The sequence below is a fragment of the Drosophila pseudoobscura genome, chromosome X, assembly GCF_009870125.1.
Source record: "Drosophila pseudoobscura strain MV-25-SWS-2005 chromosome X, UCI_Dpse_MV25, whole genome shotgun sequence".
NCBI lineage: Eukaryota > Metazoa > Arthropoda > Insecta > Diptera > Drosophilidae > Drosophila > Drosophila pseudoobscura.
The window spans coordinates 58,515,048-58,538,706 of NC_046683.1; the positions used below are offsets into that span (position 1 = coordinate 58,515,048).

General features: G+C 47.0%; 4 protein-coding genes across 8 annotated transcripts in view; 2 read left to right on the top strand and 2 right to left on the bottom strand.

The window, feature by feature from the left end:
* LOC4812358 (elongation factor-like GTPase 1) overlaps positions 1-19,483 on the top strand; it is a 94,536-nt gene extending 75,053 nt beyond the window's left edge. The window contains exons 4-7 of one of the 3 annotated variants that reach the window (XR_004470510.1): positions 1,007-1,191; positions 7,310-7,504; positions 18,814-19,090; positions 19,168-19,483. Coding sequence is in view for 1 of the 3 variants with exons in the window: in XM_001352545.4 (XP_001352581.3) it covers positions 1,007-1,191; positions 7,310-7,498 (374 nt within the window). In the remaining 2 variants the exon portion in view is untranslated. Of the gene's footprint in view, positions 1-1,006; positions 1,192-7,309; positions 7,505-10,873; positions 11,011-18,813; positions 19,091-19,167 lie in introns of those variants that run through there. The other 2 variants (XR_004470511.1, XM_001352545.4) reach the window with 2 other exon arrangements.
* Positions 7,514-10,719, bottom strand: LOC6900028 (proton-coupled folate transporter). Of its 3 annotated transcripts, none has more exons than XM_015188215.2 (5): positions 9,991-10,719; positions 8,551-9,375; positions 8,158-8,496; positions 7,768-8,096; positions 7,514-7,710 (listed from the first exon to the last, which is right to left on the bottom strand). In XM_015188215.2, exons 1-5 carry the CDS (start codon positions 10,003-10,005, stop codon positions 7,590-7,592), a joined length of 1,629 nt encoding a protein of 542 aa, XP_015043701.1. In that variant the 5' UTR covers positions 10,006-10,719; the 3' UTR covers positions 7,514-7,589. The 3 variants fall into 3 exon arrangements, with proteins under 3 accessions (XP_015043701.1, XP_015043703.1, XP_002135392.1); XM_015188217.2 differs by having other exon boundaries at positions 8,551-9,357; positions 10,506-10,718; XM_002135356.3 differs by having other exon boundaries at positions 8,551-9,357; positions 9,991-10,718.
* Positions 11,763-12,402, bottom strand: LOC6900029 (retinin-like). The gene is made up of 2 exons (XM_033384452.1): positions 12,297-12,402; positions 11,763-12,224 (listed from the first exon to the last, which is right to left on the bottom strand). Exons 1-2 carry the CDS (start codon positions 12,306-12,308, stop codon positions 11,874-11,876), a joined length of 363 nt encoding a protein of 120 aa, XP_033240343.1. The 5' UTR covers positions 12,309-12,402; the 3' UTR covers positions 11,763-11,873.
* On the top strand, positions 12,975-13,517 carry LOC6900030 (retinin-like). Its single transcript, XM_002135358.3, has one exon. The coding sequence runs from the start codon at positions 13,072-13,074 to the stop codon at positions 13,432-13,434; it is 363 nt and encodes a 120-aa protein (XP_002135394.2). The 5' UTR covers positions 12,975-13,071; the 3' UTR covers positions 13,435-13,517.
* Positions 19,484-23,659: the final 4,176 nt, after the last annotated feature.

Here is a 23,659-nt window from a genome sequence, read left to right on the forward strand (position 1 = left end):
TGCCTGGCGGGGTGTCTCTGTGTGTGTGAGAGCGAGTGTAAGGTGTCTTTGGCTCCTGCTCTTGGCTCTTGGGCTCTTGGGCCCTTAGCCGGCTTTCGGCCTGCTCGCGTGCTTGGCTTGAGGAGGCCTCGAGGCCTCGGGTTGCTTTTGTTGCTTCCGTTGCATCCTTTTGGAGGTTTTTGCTGATGCCGCAGTCTTCTGCCACTGCCTCCGTCTCTGCCACTTTTTGTCATTTTTACTACGGCACCGGAAACTAATTCCTGCCCCGCAACGACTTTTACTCCACCCTTGCTGCTCCTCCCTGTCTCTCCATACTGCCGATTCTCTGGTTTCATGTTTATGCCTCATTCTTCGTAGCGCATGCCAAAAAAAACAAGAGAAAAATCAGAGAAAGACAGAGACAAGAGAAAGAGAGAGAGAGAGCGAGAGAGAAACGGGTCTCCGTCTCCAGCTTTGGAAGTTCAAGCGAAAAACGCGCGCGGTTCGGCAGAAAGCCCGCCAATTTTATGGGCCAAACCCGATAAGATTTCATTTGTTTACGAGTTACCTTGAGACGGACCCCAGACCCTGCCACTGCCACTCTGCCACAGTCCCAGCAACAGCCAGAACAGAACTCCAAGAAGAACTCCAAGCTGAAAAGGCGGCCATTGTTGGTGGAGTGGCGTGGAGTGGTGTGGATTGAAGGTTTCCCTTTTCCAATTCGATTTCTAGCTAATCCGTGAAGAAACCGAACTGTAGCTCTACAGCTGATAAAAGAACGGTTTAATGCCATAAAACTTATCGATCCTTAAAGATCAATCGTCATATGCATATGCTTAAAGATAGGAAATCATATAACATTCGCATATACCCAGGGTAGAAACCCATAAGTCAGTAACCCATTCATAAGTCTACCAAATGGGGTTGATAGCTCTTCCTGTCCGGATTTTCCGTAGATTTTAAGTATTTAGATCGATTGTGCCACTTGCTCTAACTTACATTTATCTATTTTCTTAATTCTTTCCAGGGAAAATGTACGCTGTGATTGGCCGGAGACATGGCAAGATCCTGTCCGGAGACCTCACCCAGGGCAGCGGCAACTTCTCGGTCACCTGTCTGCTGCCGGTGATCGAGTCGTTCAACTTTGCCCAAGAGATGCGCAAGCAGACATCTGGCCTCGCCTGTCCCCAGCTGATGTTCAGCCACTGGGAGGTAAGTGGAGGTAGTGGCCCAGCCACAGTTCCAGCCCCAGCCCCAGCCCCAGCCACAGCCCATGTGGCAGATCTAACACTGATTGCGGCAGCTGTTGCTCTCTGCTGCTCTGCTTTTGGAGGAGGCACAAGTGCAGTCTTCAGTGTCTGACCATATGCCATGTGCGTGCTGCTGCTGCTGCTGCACGCTGCATGGATGCTAAAATCCCCTCTTTGGATCTGCCTTTCTCTCCCTTTCTGTGGTCGGTCTGTAACAAAATCTCAGCTTACGCTACGATCAACCTTCTGTTACCTTCGGTTCTTGTGGAAGTCTTATAAGCTAAACCACAGACAGCCGAAGCAGAAGCATCAACATGGCAACATGGCAACATGGCAACAGCGGCGGCACAGCAGCGGCAGCTTCGTTGGCAACAGTTGGACTGAAAGTTATATGGTCCATTTGAGGCTGCAGCTGTGTTTCAGATACAGTGAAAGCTCCATCGAAGGTACACTGTTCTTGTCTGCCCAGGGGATCGACCATGAGAGATTTTAAGTTCTCTTTCACTGTACATCTTCCATCGAGGTAACCCAAAGCCCCCACTAGCTACAGGCTTCCTCTCTCTCTTTCCTTCTCCTTCTCTCTCCCTCTCTCTCTCACTCACCATTTTGACCTTGTCGTGGGCCACAATTAAGACTCAAGTTGATGATTTTTTCCACTTTGTGTTGCTGTCTTTTGGCTTTTGGCAGCCCCAAAAGACGACACTGAAATGCTGACAGACGGCGGCTGAAATGTGCGAGAGCCAAACAGCGGATGAGCCAAGAGATGGAATGGGATCCAAGCAGCGGATGAGGCAGAAAAAAAAGATGATTAATAAAGTCGGAACAACCCACAAAAGTGGGTATAACAGAGTGTTTGTTTCTTTAATCTTGAAACAGAATCCTGAACAAGAAATCGCATTTTGTAAATCAGTAGAAGTAAATTGAGAATAGAATAATTGCAGAAAGAGAAACGTGTTTTTCATATGGAATATCTATCAATATTTTGGGTGTATTCGTAGTATCCTCTAGAATCATAGATCATAGACCGAGATCAAGCTAACATTTACTCCAAACTCCCATCAAGAAAACCTTTTTGTATTCTATAGCTTTGTCGCCTGCACAAGATATGCTTCCAATGTGCGTGTATTCTGTCTGAGTATTGGTCAACTATCCGCTCTATCAACTATCAGTGTGTCTGTTTGTGTGTGTGTGTGTGTGTGTGTGTGGTGTATATCACCCAACCAATCGATAACAACAAGTTTTTGTATAATGACTTCCGGCGATTTTCTATTTCTCAGCTAAAGTTTTTCCGGCGACGACTACGAGATGCTGCCGCCGGTTGTTGGGTCTCTTCTGGTCTTCATATAATTTCATACGCATTTCCAGACAGCAACAGCATCAGCAGCAGCAGTAGGGGGGAGGGAGTCGGGCTATCTTCATATCTTTGTGGAAATCTTAACGGAAACTAGTTTAGCAGGCACAAGTGGCACACGTATCTGACAGATACAATATTATTTCATTATTTTCCAACGAAGGTGAAGCTTCGGAGCAATTAGGATTCCACATTGCCAGCAGCTACCTTTCTTTCTCTTTCTCTTACTCGTTGGACAATTAAAACAGTTAGTGCAGCACTTTGTGCCCCGCCCACATGGTCACCTTTCCATGCCATTCCCCATTCCCCGTTCCCCATCCCTCCCCTATCCCCCCTGTGTGTGGGCAGGGCAGCCCAACCGTGGGCGCAGTTGTCACGTGCCCATAATAACAACAACGAAGGCGTCAACGTCAACTCCACTCGAGTGGAGTCCCCAATTTTGTGGCAACGGGCAAAGGGAAAGGGTTGGGATTGAGATTGGGGCTGGGGCTGGGACTGGGACTGGGATATGCGGAATATGGGCAGGGAATTTAAATTTCTTGCTGCATCATGCCTTACAATAAGTTCGTTAAGCTGCAGCATCAACATCAGCAGCAGCAGCAGCAGCAGAACCAGTGGCAGCCCCAGCCAGCCACAAGAAATCATCTCTTTGGATGACCTTTTAACTTGAGGTTGAGCCCCGGCTGAAACAGAAACCGAAACTTAACAAAAAAAAAAACACAAAAACAAAAACTAATTTTCAGTTTTCAAAGTACGAAGCATATATCATTTTTGTTTTTGTTTTTGCTTTTGGTTTTTGGTCTCTGCTGTGGTTTTTTCACTTCACGTAGCCGCATTAAGGCGGTTGACCAGAGGCTACAGAAGTCCGTAGAGACAGTGCGTACCATAACTAAAATATGGGCAAAACAGAAGGGATTTGTATCCATCCCCCTCCTGGGTGCTCCTCCTCCTGCCGCTGCTGTTTCTCTGGCTACTGTCTTGCGCGCTTTTGTTATTATTTAATTTTGTTCTTCCTTTTGTTTTTTTTCATCCCATTTTCCACTGGTGGTGCTGCTGTTGCACTTCTCCACTTTCTTACCACTTGATGAGGCTGAAGATTGTTATTATGATTATGCCCCGCGTGTGTGTGCCAGAGGTAGGGGCAGGAAGAGGTTCAAGACCTTAGCCCCAACTCCTTACCCAAAAAAAAAAAAAACAAAACAACAAAAATGAAGGAGAAGGAAAAATAACATCACAGCTTTGGCTACTGGTCTTACTTTTGGCCTGCTCCGTAGTAGGGTCTCTGCCACTGCCACTGCCTCTGCCTGTGCCCTGGCTGGGATCGGATCGGATCGGATCTGTGCTCTGTTCTCCTCTCATTCGGAGTGTGTTGCATATGATTGTCGCGCTTTGCATGCAAGACCTCAACCCAAAACAAAACTACTTCAAAAGCATAAGAGATGCAACACCAGCGGACCAGCGAACAGCCAACAGCCATCAGCGACCACAAAATGTGTGTAAGAACCAAGACAAATAACAAATAATCTGATAACTCGTTTTGTATACCTGAAAAAAAAGAGTGTTCCCCCAAAGCCACACCAAAGGGAAAGTCCACACCAAAGGGAGTGCAGAGAGAGAGAGAGAGAGAGAGAGAGATAGAGAGAGGGAGAGAGTGTGTAGGGGACTTGCTTGGGGACTAGGGATAGTGCTGTGGAGCACACTGGAGTGGAGAAGTGGAAGGGTAAGGGGGAAGGGGAAGACAGTGCCCTAAAGTCTGCCTGGTGCGAATCAACATACGAGTATATACACCAGTATGTGTTTGGGTATGGGTGTACCTGTATTAGTGCCGGCAAGTGTTTATCCAAGTGGCTATGGCTATGGCTATGGCTGTGGCTGTGGCTGTAGCTGTGGCTATGGGCCCAAAGGATTGTTGTTGGTCTTAAGTGGAACGTGGTTTGCATTGTCCGCTCGCTCGCTTGCTGTCAAAATGACGCTCGTCCGTGTCCGTGTCCCGTGGCCCCGAGGCTCTACAGATTCGAGACCCCGCGACTCGGGAGACTTTTACAGGCCGAGTATTTCTTGAATCAACTGAAATCCAAGGTACACTTTATTGGAAGGTAAGGCAGATGCCGATACAGATACAGATACCATTCCCTAAGTATACTAGATTTTCGAACACTCTTTGGTCTCTTTGTATTCTCTGAACAGTTTTTGTGCACTGCACTTACCTTATGCTTGAATATACCTTGCTCAAATCGACTCGCGGCTCTGTGGAGCCTTTTCTCTGGGCATGCGCAACGCCCAAACGAACGGCCATTTGTGGTCTGTCTCTGTCTCCATCTCTGGTTTTGGTTTTGGTTTTGGTTCTGGCTCTGTTTCTGGCGCGCGATAATAATCTCAAGTTGGTCTTTTGGTCGCGGTCTCAGCAGCGGACAAACAGACAGCGGACACGGGGACACAAACAGACAGATAGACGGACGGACCGACGGGTGGACGGACGCTCGGCGTATTTCGGTAGCTGCCGCGTAAATTACCTGCATACAAACACACTAACATTTCGAGAATACAGAACACACACACACACATACTCGTATGTGTGGATGGATCCAGAGAAGCTTCTCTACTGTAGAGTTGATATTTGTATGTGTATGTGTATAAATGTGTGTGTTTATGTCACGTCGTTTGCTTTTTGGATTTTTGTTTTGGTTTTCGCGGCTGCTTCAATATTTTTCTTAATATTTCTTTTACCCGCAGTTGGACAGGGGGGTGCTTTGAAAGAATTGAGGTATAGATGGACAGGGGGATTGGGTAGAGGAAACTTCAGAGGAGATTGGGACTCTGACTTGTCTGCAATCTGGAGCGTGGTGCTGCATCGGCCGGTGTGGATGGATAAGCAAGCAACTCTTTGAGAGTGCTTCCAGGACACTGCCAGAAAGCTGTAGACTAACTAGAATGCAAAGTTCCATAGGATGAGCATGAAATCCATAATTTTTCCTACAATATACATACATACATATATACTAAGTGGCCCAAAGTATCAAAGTATTTCTCAAAGTATCCAAGTATTCGGCGTAAAGTCTTCTTGAAAACTTTCTCTGATCGTGGGCTAAACTAAATATACCTCTCGATTCTCTCTCCAATGATTTCAATACCATTAATATAGAACAATTTTCCTGTTTAATTCATTGATCTAGGAACAGCGTCCCTCCATTTCCATATCAAAGCTTGTATTTCTACTATAGTTTTCTCTCAGTGATATCCACGCTGGATGGCTGGTTGGTTGCTCATTTGTCTGGCCCGGCTCAGACGCAAGCTCTGCGCACTTCTGGAGCACTTCAGCTGCCAGAGGGTCTCCTTGTGCATCTCCTGCCCTTCTACTGCCCTTCCCTGCCCGCTCATTGTGTGCTCTTGACGAACCGTTGTGTTCTGTTCTGTTGTGTTGTGTTGGGTTGTGCGTAGGGCTGCCCAGAGAATGGTATGAGGATGAGGATGGGATGGGAAGTTCTTGCGCATGCGCAGCCGTTGGCGAAGGATGTCTGTCCGTCTTGTCTTATCTGTGTGTGAGTGTGTTGTGACAGGGACTGGAACTGCGACTGCGACTGAGATTGGGGATTGCCTTACCTTGTCGAGGACTACTGCATGGCTCCCCTCTCTCCGTTCTCCGTTCACCACTCTCCACTCTCTGCCCTTTCAGTTAGCGTTGTTAGTTGTTGTTAAACAAGCGAAACGTTGTGCCCGATAATGATCTACATGGGGGAACATGGGGGGGAGTAGGAATTGGAATGGGATCGGATCGGATCGGAGGAATGGGGTAGTGGGCAGGCCAGGCCACGTCGAGGGCCCGCAGTTTAGCGTAGTGCGAACAGATGGCTCGAAAAAAGAAGCAAACTCTGGCAGATCCTGAACCAGAGGGAAGAGGCCAACCCAACCGAAGCCATCCCAACGGCAGCGCGTCTCAATCAGTGTGTGGGTAAGCTCTTGCCTTGCCTTGCCATTGATGAGGATGAGTATGAGAATGATGGAATGGAATGGACTGGGCTGGAATGGTATTGAGGGAGTGGATGAAGAGGTTTTCCAATGAACAGCACGCCTGACACCCGCCCGCTGTGTCAACTCAAGTGTGAGTGTGTGTGCTGGCTGTGAATGCAAGTCCTTTAAACAAAACAGAACGGAACCCAAACGGAATACAAAAAACAAAAACCCAACACACAACCAAACCCCAGAGGACAGGAGGAGAGTGTCTCTACTCTCAAGTGCTCGCAGGAGGAGGCAATCATCAATCAAGGGACCAGGGAGACGGAGCGGGAGAGGAAGACAGAGACTGAAAGGGAACTTCTTCACGCCATTCAGCAAAATATTTCTGCGTATCCTGGTGTGCCTTATCACGCAATGGCGAGTCCTTTGAAAGTCATTAAACCTTCTTCGGCCCTAGACCCATTTGAATGTCTTCGCTGTCCTTTGTGGCACCCTCTTGAGCCTGACAATGAAGATGTGAAAATGCACGCTTTCCCTGATGAGGCCACGGCCGGCAGACAACAGCAAACGCCAGGCAGAGGCATCACGTAAACGTAAATCCAATCACGGACCTTAGTCCCAGGTCCGGTCTTTTGGTCTTCAGGCCTTCCTGAGGCTAAAACGTAGGCGCAGGCGCAGGCGCATAGACCGAGCGACGCCTTTTGTTCCGTCTCAAGTGCGTAAATGATTTCCTGGAACTTTATTCACAACGAAATCGTTGTCCGTCTGCTTACAGGTGATTGATATCGATCCCTTCTGGCTGCCCACAACCGAGGAGGAACTGATGCACTTCGGCGAGAAAGCCGACTCCGCCAACCGGGCCAAGGTCTACATGGACAGTGTGCGGCGTCGCAAGGGCCTCTTCGTGGACGAACAGGTGGTGGAGCATGCCGAGAAGCAACGCACCCTCTCCAAGAACAAGTGATTCAAGGTAAGAATCTATGGTATATAATGTATGTCTTTTTATTGCTAAACGAAAAAAAAATTTAAAAAAAAAATGGAGATGCAGCGTCCAGCTAGTATTTGTCCTCCTCTTGTGGCGTCGCCAAGGCCGTTTCGGGGTTGATCAGGCCGCTCTCATTCTCGGCAACTTCGGGGACGGCCAACGAATTCCTGCCCAGAATGATGTGAATGCATCTGCAAGAGAGTAGGATTCATACCGGAAAGGATATTTCAGGTCGTGCTGCCACTTACAGTATCAGAAGAAAGACCGCCATCTGGGTGGCGATGGTCAGCATGAAGACATCCCCTCCGTAGTTGTCGTCCAGGCTGGCGCGATAGATCTGCGAGTAGCAGACCCCACTGATGAACGGCACCGCATTGTCGCATACAGAGAGCAGGGCAAAGACCTTGCCACGCTCCGAAGTGGGGACTACCTTGGAGGTCATGGCCCGAATCATGGGACCCACAATCGGCCCCAGACTGCAGACCACGGCCCCGGCATAGAGCAGTTTCGGAGTGGCGGCAAAAAAGTAGAACAGTCGGGCTATCGAGTGGGCAAAGGCGCCAATGAAGATGATGGTCTGGAGGGGATCATGGAAATAGATTCAGCTTGTATTTCTGCTGGGGCTTGCTGTGTCTTACCGTATCACGCCACCCCAAAACTTTGTTCATGAGCGGCACTGCCAGGAGCATGGCAATCACATATGCCGACGACTTGAAGGTCTTGAAGCTGCTGAAGGAGCTTACCTCCCACTTGAACTTGTCCAGCGTGTAGAGATAGAGGTAGCTGCCCTCGTCCCGCTGGAATGTGTACAGCGCCATGCTGACGAGCAGGATGATGAGGAAGCTGCGACGATGGCCCTGGCGGGTCTTCGACAGCACGCTGAACGAGTCCTTCACGTGCTGCTTGTCGAAGAAGTCGCCCCAAATGCCACAGCAGCCCAACTCTCTCAGCGAGCGTTGTCGGGGCGTGGTTTGCCACTAAGAGGGGGTCGAATAAGGACAGTTCTGGATGGGATCTCAACCCGAACTCACCTTCAGGGCGAACAGTGTGTAGAGGATGGCCAGCGCCAGCAGGGAGGCGTTTACCAAAAACATATCCGCATACGACTGGTGGAAGGTGTTGTAGAAGAGGTGCGAGCCGAGTGCCACGCCCGTGGGCATGGCACTCAGATACACCACGTCCAATATGGTCACCCGGATGGTGCGCTGCTCCAGCGTGGATATGTCCGAAATGTAGGCAAAGCATGAGGCAAAAATGGCCACATCGGCCCCCGTCAGAGCCGAGGGCAGGGTGGCCGTGTAGATGATATTCTGCACCGGCCAATGGGGCATCTTGGCATTCACCACAATCATCGTTGAGTAGATAAACTTACCCACCAGGCCCATCAGCAGCGGCAGCTTCCGGCCGCGACGATCCGAGAAGGAGCCCAGGAACAGAGCCATGACGATAGGGAAGATGTGGGCGGAGATGTTCTCCCACTGCAGGAACCAGGCGGTGGTCTCCAGCGACTGCTTCTTGTACGCCTCGTTCTCGGCCTTGTGGATGTTGGTGCAGATCGCCTCGCTAAAGTTGTTGTTCACGCGGCAGGCCTTGTACAGGAAAAAGCTCTGCTCCACTACGGAGGTAATCATGAAGGCAAACATGTAGAGGAACATGGTCGGCTCCACGGACGTGGAGGTGATAACAAGCCATAGCCATTGGCAGGCGCTGCGACAATGCCCACCTCCCTCCACCTCTCCCTCCTGCTCCACCACCGCCACTTCTCCGCCTACAATGCTAGTCGCGCTCGTTTGGCTGCCGATGCTGCGACGTCGTTGCGTTTCATTTCGTGCGGATGCCTGAAAGTATGCAATGGCCTTTTAAGCGCTAACCAAATTTCACTCTTCTGGCAATGCCAAGCTAAATCACTAGAAATAAAATCCGGTTATCAGTAGAACGTACTCTAAAAAGCCGCGTCGTTTTCACTCATTTGAAGGGTTAGTTTTCACAGCTCACTGCTCTCCCAATTCGACGACTGGCTGCACTGCATGTAAACAAAGCGATAAGCGAGTGTTCTGTGCTTCCTGAATTACATTATTTGTTGTTAGTTTTTAGTTGTTAGGGGAATATCAGCAGCACCATGGGAATGTCGCCGCGTAGCACTTTGAATCAATAATGAAAGCATTGTCCACAAAATTGTATACAAAACATATGGTCTTGGCTGTCTCTAATTTTCAAGGTCAGCCACAACATGCTTCGAATCAGTCGTTTCGAGTGTTTTTTCTTCTATCTGGTTTCTGCTTTCGAGCATCACTCTTACGTAATCATCGGGAGCATCGCGCTGTGCCAATTTGCGTCTATTTTTTTCCGCGGAATATTGAAATTAATTGTATTAAGCATTTGTTTTTCCCTGTAGCAGGCACTGCGCGCGCTTGCTAAATTCAGCCAGCACCAACAACACACTGTTTACTCGAAACACATTTGACACTCACCTCTGTCGCGCTCATTTCGACAATGCGCACACGCAGCGCTCTCGCTCTTTGTGGCCGACCGAATATATAGCTTCGTCTCTTGATTAGGTGGAGGTTTAGGTCTGACGAAAGCTTTTATGCTTTTATGCTCTCTTTGCAGCAGCAGCTTTCGATTTGAATTTGAAAAGTATCCCGCTTCTTCAGTTTTGACGCTCCGCCAATTTGTGACTCGATTCACAAATTAACAGCTAATACGCGTCCTGATACGTTTTCTCCACTTTATCACACGTGGAATTGCACTATTATCACTGGCACTCCACACACCTCACCACTGTTTGCTCATTTTAATTAGCGTCTCAACCAACTTTATTGTTTGGTCTTTCCACAGGCTTATCTGCCGCAAAAGCCGCACAATTGTTCACTATCCGTTCAAGATCAATATTTTGCAAAAAGAAGATAGCCAGAGGCAATACCCACGATAACGGCGGCTATAAAGTTTAATTATAGTCTAATTGATTTAAGATTTTCACAATTACCATCCATTAAGAGTGATAACTGTTGACTGAGACCACTGGAACCGGACTATAGCGATGGGGCCAGCTGTTGCTGCACTGATTTACTGTTTACAATAGCCTTTGTGGTTCCTCTGTGTATTATATTTCAGCTTGTGCACCAGCTCTAGCACCATTTCAAACCAATCCGTGCGATCTCGCCATGTGCAGCTCAGATTCCTCCGTTAATTTAATACCTTGCTCGCCTCTCTTATCAGGAAAAAACGCTGATACTGAACTCGCCGCCAGAGCGTCGAGTGGTGTCGTGGATGGAATGGGGCATTCAATTTTCTGTTTATTTATTAATTTCAGTCTGAGAATTCGGCCTTTTGATATCTTACATTCCTTTCTAGGTTTCCACAAAGCTTCTTGGGATGACAATGGACTGCCGGATTTTTTATAAGATGCAGACATTCATTTGTATAAAACTAAATTGTAAAAGAAACCCAGAATGTTCAAATTTAAATAAATATTTTTTTGTATAAAGATATACTGTTACTGGTACGCGATTACTTGCAAATGGAATGATCATGATTCTTGCAAATATCGTAAAAAATGTATGTCCTTGTTTCTAATGCCAATCCCGATCCCGAAATGACATGCCACGCCCTGATCGGCCCATAAATAGTCGAGATATAGCCAAAGAAAGAAAAAAAGCCAAAATCCGAGATCAATGGGCAAAACAATTATTTTTTAGTTTAGCAGCATATTGAAAAAATGTGTTGCATACCTTTGGGGGCTAAACAATTAAAATATACAAAATTTTTAAAAACCACCGGTTCGCGAAGTAAAAGTTTCCAAATAATCACAAAGTGCATTCTGTGTGCTTATCTCGCACGTAAATATTTTTTAAACACTGCTTAGCGGCGTTGGTAACACGAGATCAACAAAGAACCCATGAAAAAAAACCTCCGACCTCTGATAATTTCTGTTCGCCTGGTATCTCAAGATCTGAAAATTCTCTTGTTTGTTGAGGGCTGTTGATGTACAAGAAAAATGTATGTCTTTTTTTTTTGAGAAAAATTGACAACAGCAACAAATTACAACAGGCCAGTTCTGTTTTATTGATTACACCGCTATTTGCGGCCAGATCTGGCATAATGATGGCTACCTGTGATCGGAAAAATGACCCCGACTTAATGGAGTCCTTATCAAGCACCAAGGATATTTTCAATAGGATTGAAAATTACAGGGGCTGCAGTGCAAACTTAAAAAACTTCTTCTGCAGTCCTTTATAATTAGCTTTCGAAAGTCACATTTTACTCGCAATTAAACTCGTTCATATATAACAGGATATTATATTTCTAGCCATCCAGATCGCTTGAACTAGCATCCAGTCCTCCGCCTGCGTGCTTACCAGCCAGCGTTGTAGACGACGGGAGTGGCCGCATAGGAAGTATGGACGAGGGGAGAGGCGTATGAGGTGTGGACCAGAGGAGATGCCGCGTAGCTGGTGATGACGGGAGCTGCATAGGTCTTCACCACGGGAGCGACAACATCCTGGACGACATGGGCAGAGCTGTGGACCACCGACTGGCTCTGGTGGGAGACAGAGGTGGGAACGCTCTTTACCACGGAACCAACATTGGCCAGGTAGGGCTCCTGCACGATGGTTGTGGTAGCCGGGGCGGAATAGACCAGCGGAGACTCATACAGATGGCCGGGACGAGCGACAGCTACGGCGAGGAGAGCAGACAACACCACCTGGAACAAATAATGGAGGAGGTTAGCTCATAGCTAGGAGGACGACCGCTCGGATTCGGATGGATGACTTACCAATTTGAACATGTTGAGGGGATTTTGTGTTTTTGGTCTGTGTTGTGCTGCTGTGGAAGCGAATGAAGCTGACTGATAATGGGACAACTGAAAGACCAGTCTTATATAGTACGGGCATTGTCCATCGTCGTTATTTTCGGGGTAGTTGCCGTTGCCGTCGCAGCTGCGAAAAGATAAGTTTAATTAAAACATTTACGAGTGCAGGTACGATTTGAGTTGAGTTGACTTGAAAGCGAAATAAGTCTGCCCTCGCTCGGACAATGAAACATGCGACTTGCAATGGAAAGAAAAACTGAAACTCAAACTGAACCCAATACTCGTGATCCGAAACCAAAAGCTCACACACTCACTGCACGATGACTTGACCCTGACTCCCGCACCCAAAGTGCAAGTAATGCAGCCGCGGAGGAGTCGCCAGAGGCCCTTGAGAGTCTCTAATGGTCTCGGAACCACTCTGCTATACTCCGCTGTACTCTGCGTACTTGATTGGCCCTCGGCTAAGCCGTCCACCGACGCTAATTGCTTATTGATCGCGGCCCAGAATCTGATATGGGTTGGATTTCGGACTCGAATTGTAGCGCGGCTTCGGTCCACACATCGATACTGTGGTCTGCGTATGCGTGTGGCTCGGCCCTGAAGGTCAAAGCCAAGTCTCTGCCCAAACGGGAGCTATATAAAACCACTGCAGCAGCTCCACAACCACACACAGTTCTCGCAAGAAGCTCAATCCGATCACTCCAATCCAAACAGTCAATACAGACCAAACTATTTCAAAATGTTCAAGTTGGTGGTATTGTCTGCTCTCCTCGCCGTAGCTGTCGCTCGTCCCGGCCATCTGTATGAGTCTCCGCTGGTCTATTCCGCCCCGGCTACCACAACCATCGTGCAGGAGCCCTACCTGGCCAATGTTGGTTCCGTGGTAAAGAGCGTTCCCACCTCTGTCTCCCACCAGAGCCAGTCGGTGGTCCACAGCTCTGCCCATGTTGTCCAGGATGTTGTCGCCCCCGTGGTAAAGACCTATGCAGCTCCCGTCATCACCAGCTACGCGGCATCTCCTCTCGTCCACACCTCATACGCTTCTCCCCTCGTCCATATTTCTCATGCGGCCACTCCCGTCGTCTACAACGCTGGCTGGTAAGGATGCAGGCTGGAGGACTGGATGCTAGAACAAGCGATCTGGATGGCTAGAAATATGATATTCCTGTTGCACATAAGAGAGCTTAATTGCGAATAAAATGTGATTTTCGAAAGTTAATTGTCACATGTATTGCCTTCAGAAAACAGGACAACGGCCAACCATCGGCCTCATTTTCGTAGTCGAGATTTTGATGCCGTACGACAGTCTGGTCCCTCCCGATCCTGGAACAGTTGGTCCTGTACCGATCTGGCCTTATTTATCTGAGATAGAGCCTTCCGAAGATTTGAATTTGTCATTAAAATACTGGTTTCTTCTGCACGCTATATCTCGGCTACGCAGTGGCCGATCGGGGCGCGGCATGCCCTGTCGTGATCAGGAGAGTCCTGCCAATCGACTGCCATCGGAAAAAGGGACATCCATTTTTTCACGATTTTCGCAAAAAATCATGATGGTTACATCATTAAATTTGCCAAAAATCGGCCTCATTTTCGTAGTCGAGATTTTGATGCCGTTCGACAGTCTGGACCCTCCCGATCCTGGGACAGTTGGTCCTGCCCCGATCTGGCCTTATTTATCTGAGATAGAGCCTTCCGAAGATTTGAATTTGTCATTAAAATACTGGTTTCTTCTGCACGCTATATCTCGGCTACGCAGTGGCCGATCGGGGCGCGGCATGCCCTGTAGTGATCAGGAGAGTCCTGCCAATCGACTGTCATCGGAAATAAGGACATTCCTTTCATCATGATTTTCGCCAAAAATCATGATGGTTACATCATTAAAATTGCCAAAAATCGGCCTCATTTTCGAGGTCGAGATTTTGATGCCGATCGACAGTCTGGATCCTCACGATTCTGGCAGAGTAGGTCCTCCCCCGATCCGGCCCTATTTGCCTGAAATATAGCCTTGCGAAGAGTTAGATTTGCGTATCTTTGAAATACTGGTATCTTCTGCATGCTATATCTCTGCAATACAGCGGCCGATCGGCGTGCGGCATGTCTTTTCGGGATGGGGCAAGTCCTGCCAATCGACTGTCATCGGAAATAAGGACATTCCTTTCATCACGATTTTCGCCAAAAATCATGATGGTTACATCATTAAAATTGCCAAAAATCGGCCTCATTTTCGAGGTCGGGATTTTGATGCCGATCGACAGTCTGGATCCTCACGATTCTGGGAGAGTAGGTCCTCCCCCGATCTGGCCCTAGTTGCCTGAAATATAGCCTTGCGAAGAGTTAGATTTGCGTATCTTTGAAATACTGGTATCTTCTGCATGCTATATCTCTGCAATACAGCTGCCGATCGGCGTGCGGCATGTCTTTTCGGGATGGGGCAAGTCCTGCCAATCGACTGTCATCGGAAATAAGGACATTCCTTTCATCACGATTTTCGCCAAAAATCATGATGGTTACATCATTAAATTTGCAAAAAATCGGCTTCATTTTCGTAGTCGAGATTTTGATGCCGATCGACAGTCTGGATCCTCCCGATCCTGGGACAGTTGGTCCTGCCCCGATCTGGCCTTATTTATCTGAGATAGAGCCTTCCGAAGATTTGAATTTGTCATTAAAATACTGGTTTCTTCTGCACGCTATATCTCGGCTACGCAGTGGCCGATCGGGGCGCGGCATGCCCTGTAGTGATCAGGAGAGTCCTGCCAATCGACTGCCATCGGAAATAACGACATTCCTTTCATCACGATTTTCGCAAAAAATCATGATGGTTACATCATTAAATTTGCCAAAAATCGGCCTCATTTTCGTAGTCGAGATTTTGATGCCGTTCGACAGTCTGGACCCTCCCGATCCTGGGACAGTTGGTCCTGCCCCGATCTGGCCTTATTTTTCTGAGATAGAGCCTTCCGAAGATTTGAATTTGTCATTAAAATACTGGTATCTTCTGCATGCTATATCTCTGCAATACAGCGGCCGATCGGCGTGCGGCATGCCCTGTCGTGATCAGGAGAGTCCTGCCAATCGACTGCCATCGGAAAAAGGGACATCCATTTTTTCACGATTTTCGCAAAAAATCATGATGGTTACATCATTAAATTTGCCAAAAATCGGCCTCATTTTCGTAGTCGAGATTTTGATGCCGTTCGACAGTCTGGACCCTCCCGATCCTGGGACAGTTGGTCCTGCCCCGATCTGGCCTTATTTTTCTGAGATAGAGCCTTCCGAAGATTTGAATTTGTCATTAAAATACTGGTATCTTCTGCATGCTATATCTCTGCAATACAGCGGCCGATCGGCGTGCGGCATGCCCTGTCGTGATCAGGAGAGTCCTGCCAATCGACTGCCATCGGAAAAAGGGACATCCATTTTTTCACGATTTTCGCAAAAAATCATGATGGTTACATCATTAAATTTGCCAAAAATCGGCCTCATTTTCGTAGTCGAGATTTTGATGCCGTTCGACAGTCTGGACCCTCCCGATCCTGGGACAGTTGGTCCTGCCCCGATCTGGCCTTATTTATCTGAGATAGAGCCTTCCGAAGATTTGAATTTGTCATTAAAATACTGGTTTCTTCTGCACGCTATATCTCGGCTACGCAGTGGCCGATCGGGGCGCGGCATGCCCTGTAGTGATCAGGAGAGTCCTGCCAATCGACTGTCATCGGAAATAAGGACATTCCTTTCATCACGATTTTCGCCAAAAATCATGATGGTTACATCATTAAAATTGCCAAAAATCGGCCTCATTTTCGAGGTCGGGATTTTGATGCCGATCGACAGTCTGGATCCTCACGATTCTGGGAGAGTAGGTCCTCCCCCGATCTGGCCCTAGTTGCCTGAAATATAGCCTTGCGAAGAGTTAGATTTGCGTATCTTTGAAATACTGGTATCTTCTGCATGCTATATCTCTGCAATACAGCTGCCGATCGGCGTGCGGCATGTCTTTTCGGGATGGGGCAAGTCCTGCCAATCGACTGTCATCGGAAATAAGGACATTCCTTTCATCACGATTTTCGCCAAAAATCATGATGGTTACATCATTAAATTTGCCAAAAATCGGCCTCATTTTCGAGGTCGGGATTTTGATGCCGATCGACAGTCTGGACCCTCCCGATCCTGGGAAAGTTGGTCCTGCCCCGATCTGGCCTTATTTATCTGAGATAGAGCCTTCCGAAGATTTGAATTTGTCATTAAAATACTGGTTTCTTCTGCACGCTATATCTCGGCTACGCAGTGGCCGATCGGGGCGCGGCATGCCCTGTAGTGATCAGGAGAGTCCTGCCAATCGACTGCCATCGGAAATAAGGACATTCCTTTCATCACGATTTTCGCCAAAAATCATGATGGTTACATCATTAAATTTGCAAAAAATCGGCTTCATTTTCGTAGTCGAGATTTTGATGCCGATCGACAGTCTGGATCCTCACGATTCTGGGAGAGTAGGTCCTCCCCCGATCTGGCCCTATTTGCCTGAAATATAGCCTTGCGAAGAGTTAGATTTGCGTATCTTTGAAATACTGGTATCTTCTGCATGCTATATCTCTGCAATACAGCGGCCGATCGGCGTGCGGCATGTCTTTTCGGGATGGGGCAAGTCCTGCCAATCGACTGTCATCGGAAATAAGGACATTCCTTTCATCACGATTTTCGTCAAAAATCATGATGGTTACATCATTAAAATTGCCAAAAATCGGCCTCATTTTCGAGGTCGAGATTTTGATGCCGATCGACAGTCTGGATCCTCACGATTCTGGGAGAGTAGGTCCTCCCCCGATCTGGCCCTATTTGCCTGAAATATAGCCTTGCGAAGAGTTAGATTTGCGTATCTTTGAAATACTGGTATCTTCTGCATGCTATATCTCTGCAATACAGCGGCCGATCGGCGTGCGGCATGCCCTGTCGTGATCAGGAGAGTCCTGCCAATCGACTGTCATCGGAAATAAGGACATTCCTTTCATCACGATTTTCGCCAAAAATCATGATGGTTACATTATTAAAATTGCCAAAAATCGGCCTCATTTTCGAGGTCGAGATTTTGATGCCGATCGACAGTCTGGATCCTCACGATTCTGGGAGAGTAGGTCCTCCCCCGATCTGGCCCTATTTGCCTGAAATATAGCCTTGCGAAGAGTTAGATTTGCGTATCTTTGAAATACTGGTATCTTCTGCATGCTATATCTCTGCAATACAGCGGCCGATCGGCGTGCGGCATGTCTTTTCGTGATCAGGAGAGTCCTGCCAATCGACTGCCATCGGAAAAAGGGACATCCATTTTTTCACGATTTTCGCAAAAAATCATGATGGTTACATCATTAAATTTGCCAAAAATCGGCCTCATTTTCGTAGTCGAGATTTTGATGCCGTTCGACAGTCTGGACCCTCCCGATCCTGGGACAGTTGGTCCTGCCCCGATCTGGCCTTATTTTTCTGAGATAGAGCCTTCCGAAGATTTGAATTTGTCATTAAAATACTGGTATCTTCTGCATGCTATATCTCTGCAATACAGCGGCCGATCGGCGTGCGGCATGCCCTGTCGTGATCAGGAGAGTCCTGCCAATCGACTGTCATCGGAAATAAGGACATTCCTTTCATCACGATTTTCGCCAAAAATCATGATGGTTACATCATTAAAATTGCCAAAAATCGGCCTCATTTTCGAGGTCGAGATTTTGATGCCGATCGACAGTCTGGATCCTCACGATTCTGGGAGAGTAGGTCCTCCCCCGATCTGGCCCTATTTGCCTGAAATATAGCCTTGCGAAGAGTTAGATTTGCGTATCTTTGAAATACTGGTATCTTCTGCATGCTATATCTCTGCAATACAGCGGCCGATCGGCGTGCGGCATGCCCTGTCGTGATCAGGAGAGTCCTGCCAATCGACTGTCATCGGAAATAAGGACATTCCTTTCATCACGATTTTCGCCAAAAATCATGATGGTTACATCATTAAAATTGCCAAAAATCGGCCTCATTTTCGAGGTCGGGATTTTGATGCCGATCGACAGTCTGGATCCTCACGATTCTGGGAGAGTAGGTCCTCCCCCGATCTGGCCCTATTTGCCTGAAATATAGCCTTGCGAAGAGTTAGATTTGCGTATCTTTGAAATACTGGTATCTTCTGCATGTTATATCTCTGCAATACAGCGGCCGATTGGGGCGCGGCATGCCCTGTCGTGATCAGGAGAGTCCTGCCAATCGACTGTCATTGGAAATAAGGACATTCCTTTCATCACGATTTTCCCCAAAAATCATGATGGTTACATCATTAAAATTGCCAAAAATCGGCCTCATTTTCGTAGTCGAGATTTTGATGCCGTTCGACAGTCTGGACCCTCTCGATCCTGGGTAAGTTGGTCCTGCCCCGATCTGGCCTTATTTAAAACCTTTAAAATATTGTTGCTTTATTTAACTCTTCCTTTCATTTTAGCAGCAATACCTCTTGCGAGCCCTCGGTCCCCGATTTGCCCACCATTGTTTACCTGAGGCATCAGCTTTTTGGTCTTCCGGCTCATCTTCGGGACATGATTCCTCCGTCGGTGCCCCATTAGCGGGTGATTCCGCCATCCTCGTCTTCTCGGGAGTTCCTAGGGATGTGCTCCTGGCTGGACTGTGGCAGCCACTGTCTGATGCCACTGGAAATAATGTCAGCAACCCCCTCATCCATACGACGCCGAATCAAACGCTGGGCTTCAGCTTCGAGACGTGTAAGTGAATCAGTATATAATTGTGGATATTTTGTTTTAAATATATGTATCTTCCTTCACCTACGCTTTGCCACAAGCTGAGGCGTATCCGATTCCCTCCCGTCAGACGGAGTCCGATCAAAGTATCCCAGCCAGAAGCTCACCGAAGCGCACCCCTTCAAAGAGCTGAACCAAACAAGCTATCGTCATCCTTCGACCTGGCCATCAACCACAAGGACTTTGACTATGACAACCAAGGGAGGGGCTACGCGGGCTACTATATGATACGTTTAAGTCAGATACAAATGTTTTCCACTTGCACATTTATTTATACTAATATTTATTTATTTTATATTATACTATAATTTATACATAATTATTTAAATTATGATGAATAAAACTATTGAAAATTCATCCTCGCTGTATCTTTTTTTGGGGAAACTATCGGTTCATAAATAGCAGAGAAAACTGAATATTTTTGACTGGGGAAAATGTCTTTAATCCTTGATAAGGACTCCATTAAATTAGGGACATTTTTTCGATCACAGGAAGTCATCGCATACCCAGATGGGCCCACAAATAGCCGAGAAAACTAAATATGTATGGTTCGGGCTGTTGGAGTCCTTGCCGAAGGATCAAGGATATTTTTCTGATCATGGCGAGCCATGGCACGTCCAGATCGGGCCACAATAAGCGGGAAAACAAGATATGCATATATTTATTTTTATTAAATAATGATTCTTTTTGATTTGTATTGTTTCTGCTTAAAATTAAAAAAGAAAAGAGCGACCTTCTGCTGATTTCTGTTGGCCTGGTATCCCAGATCTGAAATTATCGCTTTGGACCATTTTGAGCGGCCAAAGAATATATTAAAAAAACGGAAAAATATAATTAAAAGAAAATTAAAAAACCCAGCGACCTTCAGCTGATTTCTGCTCACCTGGTATCCCAGTTTTCAAACTCTCGTTTTTCTCCATTTAAGCTGCCGCAATTTGAAAGCTGTTGTTGTACAACAACGAAAATTTGTTGTACAACAATTAACAACAACAACTGTTGTTGTTTTCTCCGTTATTTATGGCCCGAACTAAGCTTGCGACGGCGTCCTGTGATCGGAAAATTGTCCCTGATTCGATGGAGTCCTTAGCAGGAACCAAGGATCAAGGATATTTTCTCCAGAGGTATACATCTTGTTTTCTCCCTTATTTGTGGTCCGATTGGGGCGTGCCATGGCTCGCCATGATCAGAAAAATATCCTTGATCCTTCTCTAAGTACTCTAACAACCCGAACCATACATATTTAGTTTTCTCGGCTATTTGTGGGCCGATCTGGGTATGCGACGGCTTCCTGTGGTCGTAAAAATGTCCCTGATTTTATGGAGTCCTTATCAAGGACTAAGGAAATTTTCCCCAATCAAAAATATTTCGTTTTCTGCGCTATTTGCGCATCGATCTGGGTGTGCCCGCCTTTTTTTAAATCGGTATATATTCCCCGAAACAGGATAAAGCAAGGATTATTTTTCAATAGTTTTATTCATCATAGCTTAGCCTAGGATAAATAAATAAATAAACAAGTGGAATAGATTTGTATCTACTATCTAAATATATTGACTATATATGTACATATGTATACATATCCTTAAACCTAACAACAACGAGATCATTCAGAGTCTAGACCGCGTAGCTCCTTCCTCGGTTGCCATAGCCAAAGTCCTTGTTGTTGATGGCCAGGTCGAAGGATGACGATATCTTGTTTGGTTCGGCTCTTTGAAGGGGTGCGCTTCTGTCTGGCTGGGATTGGACTCGGTCTGTCTCGAATACGCCTCGGTAATGCTTGGATAGGACTCCTTTTGGCGGGGTGAAGTCGCATACGACTCGGTTTGTGGCAAAGCGTAGGGTAAATAAGTGCTCTGTGAAGGAAGATGTCGTATCCACAATCGTATACTGATGACACTGATCGGGCCACAAATAGCGGCGAAAACAATCAAGCAAAACTGGCTTGTTGCAGTCAGTTGTTTTTGTTAATTGTTCTACATCGAAGATTATAAAAAACTAGTTTTCTCCAACGATTTTTGTTGCTGTGCAACAACAATCCTCAACTTGCGACCAAAATGGCTAATTTTTTCTTATTATCTTTTGCTATATCTCGACTATTTATGGACCGATCTAGGCGTTTCATGTCTTTTCGTGATCAGAAGAGTCCTGCCAATCGACTGCCATCGGAAAAAGGGACATCCATTTCGGACATCTGGACCCTCCCGATCCTGGGACAGTTGGTCCTGCCCCGATCTGGCCTTATTTATCTGAGATATAGCCTTCCGAAGATTTGAATTTGTCATTGAAATACTGGTTTCTTCTGCACGCTATATCTCGACTATTTATGGACCGATCTGGGCGTTTCATGTCTTTTCGTGATCAGGAGAGTCCTGCCAATCGACTGTCATCGGAAATAAGGACATTCCTTTCATCACGATTTTCGCCAAAAATCATGATGGTTAGATCATTAAATTTGCCAAAAATCGGCCTCATTTTCGTAGTCGAGATTTTGATGCCGTTCGACAGTCTGGACCCTCCCGATCCTGGGACAGTTGGTCCTGCCCCGATCTGGCCCTAGTTGCCTGAAATATAGCCTTGCGAAGAGTTAGATTTGCGTATCTTTGAAATACTGGTATCTTCTGCATGCTATATCTCTGCAATACAGCGGCCGATCGGCGTGCGGCATGCCCTGTCGTGATCAGGAGAGTCCTGCCAATCGACTGTCATCGGAAATAAGGACATTCCTTTCATCACGATTTTCGCCAAAAATCATGATGGTTACATCATTAAATTTGCCAAAAATCGGCCTCATTTTCGTAGTCGAGATTTTGATGCCGTTCGACAGTCTGGACCCTCCCGATCCTGGGACAGTTGGTCCTGCCCCGATCTGGCCCTAGTTGCCTGAAATATAGCCTTGCGAAGAGTTAGATTTGCGTATCTTTGAAATACTGGTATCTTCTGCATGCTATATCTCTGCAATACAGTGGCCGATCGGCGTGCGGCATGACTTTTCGGGATGGGGCAAGTCCTGCCAATCGACTGTCATCGGAAATAAGGACATTCCTTTCATCACGATTTTCGCCAAAAATCATGATGGTTAGATCATTAAATTTGCCAAAAATCGGCCTCATTTTCGAGGTCGGGATTTTGATGCCGATCGACAGTCTGGATCCTCACGATTCTGGGAGAGTAGGTCCTCCCCCGATCTGGCCCTATTTGCCTGAAATATAGCCTTGCGAAGAGTTAGATTTGCGTATCTTTGAAATACTGGTATCTTCTGCATGCTATATCTCTGCAATACAGCGGCCGATCGGCGTGCGGCATGCCCTGTCGTGATCAGGAGAGTCCTGCCAATCGACTGTCATCGGAAATAAGGACATTCCTTTCATCACGATTTTCGCCAAAAATCATGATGGTTACATCATTAAATTTGCCAAAAATCGGCCTCATTTTCGAGGTCGGGATTTTGATGCCGATCGACAGTCTGGATCCTCACGATTCTGGGAGAGTAGGTCCTCCCCCGATCTGGCCCTATTTGCCTGAAATATAGCCTTGCGAAGAGTTAGATTTGCGTATCTTTGAAATACTGGTATCTTCTGCATGCTATATCTCTGCAATACAGCGGCCGATCGGGGCGCGGCATGCCCTGTCGTGATCAGGAGAGTCCTGCCAATCGACTGTCATCGGAAATAAGGACATTCCTTTCATCACGATTTTCGCCAAAAATCGGCCTCATTTTCGAGGTCGGGATTTTGATGCCGATCGACAGTCTGGATCCTCACGATTCTGGGAGAGTAGGTCCTCCCCCGATCTGGCCCTAGTTGCCTGAAATATAGCCTTGCGAAGAGTTAGATTTGCGTATCTTTGAAATACTGGTATCTTCTGCATGCTATATCTCTGCAATACAGCGGCCGATCGGCGTGCGGCATGCCCTGTCGTGATCAGGAGAGTCCTGCCAATCGACTGTCATCGGAAATAAGGACATTCCTTTCATCACGATTTTCGCCAAAAATCATGATGGTTACATCATTAAATTTGCCAAAAATCGGCCTCATTTTCGTAGTCGAGATTTTGATGCCGTTCGACAGTCTGGACCCTCCCGATCCTGGGACAGTTGGTCCTGCCCCGATCTGGCCCTAGTTGCCTGAAATATAGCCTTGCGAAGAGTTAGATTTGCGTATCTTTGAAATACTGGTATCTTCTGCATGCTATATCTCTGCAATACAGTGGCCGATCGGCGTGCGGCATGACTTTTCGGGATGGGGCAAGTCCTGCCAATCGACTGTCATCGGAAATAAGGACATTCCTTTCATCACGATTTTCGCCAAAAATCATGATGGTTACATCATTAAATTTGCCAAAAATCGGCCTCATTTTCGAGGTCGGGATTTTGATGCCGATCGACAGTCTGGATCCTCACGATTCTGGGAGAGTAGGTCCTCCCCCGATCTGGCCCTAGTTGCCTGAAATATAGCCTTGCGAAGAGTTAGATTTGCGTATCTTTGAAATACTGGTATCTTCTGCATGCTATATCTCTGCAATACAGCGGCCGATCGG

Excerpts from the sequence above, each read along its gene's own strand:
- LOC6900028 (XM_015188215.2), bottom strand. Across the intron at positions 8,097-8,157 it reads TTTTGGGGTGGCGTGATACG|ACCATCATCTTCATTGGCGC; the intron begins GTAAGACACAGC and ends GATCCCCTCCAG. Across the intron at positions 7,711-7,767 it reads GCGGTCTTTCTTCTGATACT|ATGCATTCACATCATTCTGG; the intron begins GTAAGTGGCAGC and ends ACTCTCTTGCAG.
- LOC6900030 (XM_002135358.3), top strand. The coding sequence starts at position 13,072 with ATGTTCAAGTTGGTGGTATTGTCTGCTCTCCTCGCCGTAGCTGTCGCT.